This window comes from Eschscholzia californica, unplaced genomic scaffold (assembly GCF_041429995.1).
Source record: "Eschscholzia californica isolate CP2 unplaced genomic scaffold, dmEscCali1.0.p SCAF_4, whole genome shotgun sequence".
NCBI classification, from domain to species: Eukaryota; Viridiplantae; Streptophyta; class Magnoliopsida; order Ranunculales; family Papaveraceae; genus Eschscholzia; species Eschscholzia californica.
In genome coordinates, this window is record NW_028238461.1 from 17,956,375 (window position 1) to 17,959,692 (window position 3,318).

A 3,318-nucleotide genomic window follows, 5' to 3' on the forward strand; every position below is an offset into this window, starting at 1 on the left:
TCTCAGACATCTAACATGTCTAACACTAGTATCCCAGGATCTCATGCATAAGCTAATGATAAACTAAGAGTTAGAGATTACCTTAATCATTAATTTTTCCCTCGAACCTTTCCAATCGAATGTGAAAACCAAGAGCTCCAATTGTTGCTTCTCTACTCAAGACACCCGAATGATCAACTTGATCTCCCACCTTATTGCTAGCTAGAACTCCAATGGTGGTTTGATGAAGAACACTTCTTCTTTTGACTAGATAGATAATTGAGAATTATCTCTCTTTCTTTCTCTACTTGATGTTGTAGAGAAGAAAGCTCCTTGAGAATTGTCCACACCTTATTCAAGTCTTAAGAGACATTATATAGAACCCTAAGTTAGAGTAAAACCCTAATTAGGTTAGCCAAAAGTTCCCTTTTGAATAATATTAAGGAACTAGTCGGAAATAGAAACTACTATCTATTTCCCAATTCCCTTGCTTTGGGTCGGCCAAGATATGGCTTAAAAGGGCAGATCTGGCCGGTCCCCTTAGGCTGGTCATCCAAGCAAGGCCGACCCCTATAATGGGCCCAAAAGGCCCTTTTAGGTGCCCGACCCAAATAACTCTTATTCGGCCCTTTTGTACTATCTTTGCCCAAACTTCCTTTAGGCCTTAGGGACATATTTATGGGTCTTACCCACGCATATATGTCTCATCCCTCTAGTCATATATTCTGATCAAGTTGACACTCTTTGTGTAACCCGTTGTAGGATCCGGACGAAGTTAGCCTCGAATTTCTTTGCGATTCGACAATCGTAGTTGATTTCTAGCTAAACACTACGACTCCTAAATCATCCGGACTTGATGATCTTCTTCATGAACTGTCCTACCCGACAAATTGCTCGCATTGCATCTTTGGTCGAAGGACATCTCCTTCAGTGTGTAGGTACAACTCCTTTGATGGAGAACGCCGTTATCGGCAAAAAAAACATTGTAAATTGGTATTCATAAACTCGGTTTCATTATCTGACCGAAGAGTTTTGATTTGATTGATGTTTGGAATTGATTTTTAACAAAATTTAAAAGATTGGAGATGTGACGAAACACATCAGGTTTAATAGGCATTAAGAACAACCAAGTACAACGACTGAAGTCGTCAACTAGTATAAGAAAATAAAGACATCCAGACAAGGATGGAACCGGAAAAGGTCTCCATAAATCCCCATGAAGTAATTGAAAAGGATGAGAAGAAGTAGACGCGCTAACAGGGAAAAGACAAACGAGTAAACTTAGAAGGTGGACAAACATCGCATGAAACTTTATTGAAATGACTAAAATCAATGTTTATATAAGGAAATTTACTAACTAAACACTTCAAACGGGAAATAGATGGATGCCCTAAGCGCCAATGTCAAATACTAAAACTACAAACAGTGCTATCAGAAAGAGAAGAAGCTAAAATGCGGGGCTCCGTGCGAGGGAAGTATAAGCCGTCATAGAGATCACCAAGTCCAATCGTCCTTGTTGTTGTTTGGTCCTGAAAGACACAAGAAGAAGAACAAAATAAAACAACGCAAGAGAGAATTTGGTTATTTCAGAAACCGAAATTAAATTCAACTTAAAGGAAGGGATATGAAGAACATCCCTTAAGAGAAAAAGAAGAATCGAAATAAATGGAGCCAATATGATGAACTCTAGAACGAGTTCCATCCGGCAATCAGACATAAAGATATGGTGGGGCAAGCGTATAAGTAAAAAAAAAATCTAGCATATATTTCTTACCGCCCCTGAACCCAAGGACTCGAAAAGAGAGACATACTTGTTAGATTAATTGCATGAGAGGGGTTGTTGACAGAGGGAGTACATGTAGGTGCTTCGGGGGTCTGAAGAAGAGAAACTAGGTGACGGTATTGATTCACAGACATCGAAGTGGCTAAAGGCACCTCCGAGTCTTGTTGGACCGTGGAAGCAACAGTGGTGACCTTCGGTCTCCGGTCTTCGGGTTACATATGGTAACAGGTAGCCCTAACATGACCGTGAAGCCCACAATAACCACAAGAGGATCGAGAGTGTTTAGACCGTGACTCGTCGTCCTTGTCGGGTCGAGGTGGACGAACCTGCCGAGACCTAGGAAGATGTCATTATGTCCGACATGCGGATTCCAGTGTAATCGGGCTGTCAAGCATAATATTTTGATGAATGTCCTCTTGCTTGACAAGACTATGAATCTTCAAAATAGATAGGAAAGGGTCTATTATCAAAATCTAACTTCGGATTGCTGAAAAGCGGTCATGAAAACCTTGAAGAAATTCCGTAGCTCTTTCTTGATTAGAGCGATCAATAAGCGACTTACTATGGTTACATATGCAATGTTCAATTACCATTAAAAATTGTAACTCATCCTCAAGGGCTTTCATATGAGTAAAATAGGTTGAAACATCAAACGAATCTTGTTTGAGGGAAGCTATTGGCCTCTTAAGTTGAAAAACTTTTGGAGCATTGGTTTGATGAAACCTATCATATAAATTACGCCAAATATCAACGACATTGTCATCATAGAGAATGGATGAACGAATACTAGGATCAACATAATTAATGATCCAACTAGCAACCAAATTGTTGCATTGTTTCCAAGAATGAAGTTCATTGGGAGAGGAGGGTTTGGAGATAGAACCATCGATAAACCTTAGCTTATTCTTGGCTCGTAGAGCCTTTTTCATACTTCGAGACCAAGAAGCATAGTTGTCCCCAGATAATAACGTAGTTATGAGAACATTGGTGGGTGAATCAGAATGGTGAACGTCAAAAGGTACAAAAACTTCAGAAGTAAAAGGAGCAGAGACTTGAGAAGTAAAAGCAACAGAGTTGACATCATCGGTGGCAGACATTGTTTACGAGAAAAAAAATATATATAGCAAGCTCTTATACCATATCAAGTCCTACAATTCGAATAGTTCTAGGATTAATGGTGATACTTAGAGATCAAGAGAGAGAGACGCAAACAAGAGACGACCGAGAGAGAGAAAGATAAGTGAATAGTTGTATGTTATTGATGTGTAAAGTGTATGTATACAGGTACATGGAATTAGGGTAAATCTAACACTAAAAAGATAACAACAAACAATCTTGGAAGTCTATCCTTAACCACCTCAATCTCTCTTGATTTGCATGAGATCTCGGCAAGAGGTCGAGTCGGTTGGACGTGCATTGTGGAGATCCGATCCTAATCGGGTCGGGTCTACATGCCTAATACATTGACGCTCCTTATATATATTTTTGCAATCATTCTCTCTATTTGGGCAAAAATGGGAGGTCAAAGTGTTAGTTTGGTTAAAACTGTGGGCCTA

General features: G+C 39.6%; 1 protein-coding gene across 1 annotated transcript; it reads right to left on the reverse strand.

Annotated features, from left to right (window-relative positions):
- Positions 1–2,235: 2,235 nt before the first annotated feature.
- LOC147543352 (uncharacterized) lies at positions 2,236–2,859 on the reverse strand. Its single transcript, XM_086635421.1, has one exon. It carries the CDS (start codon positions 2,857–2,859, stop codon positions 2,236–2,238), a length of 624 nt encoding a protein of 207 aa, XP_086491547.1.
- Positions 2,860–3,318: the final 459 nt, after the last annotated feature.

Bases quoted from the DNA above. Each gene is read 5' to 3' on its own strand.
- LOC147543352 (XM_086635421.1), bottom strand. From the start codon at position 2,859: ATGTCTGCCACCGATGATGTCAACTCTGTTGCTTTTACTTCTCAAGTC.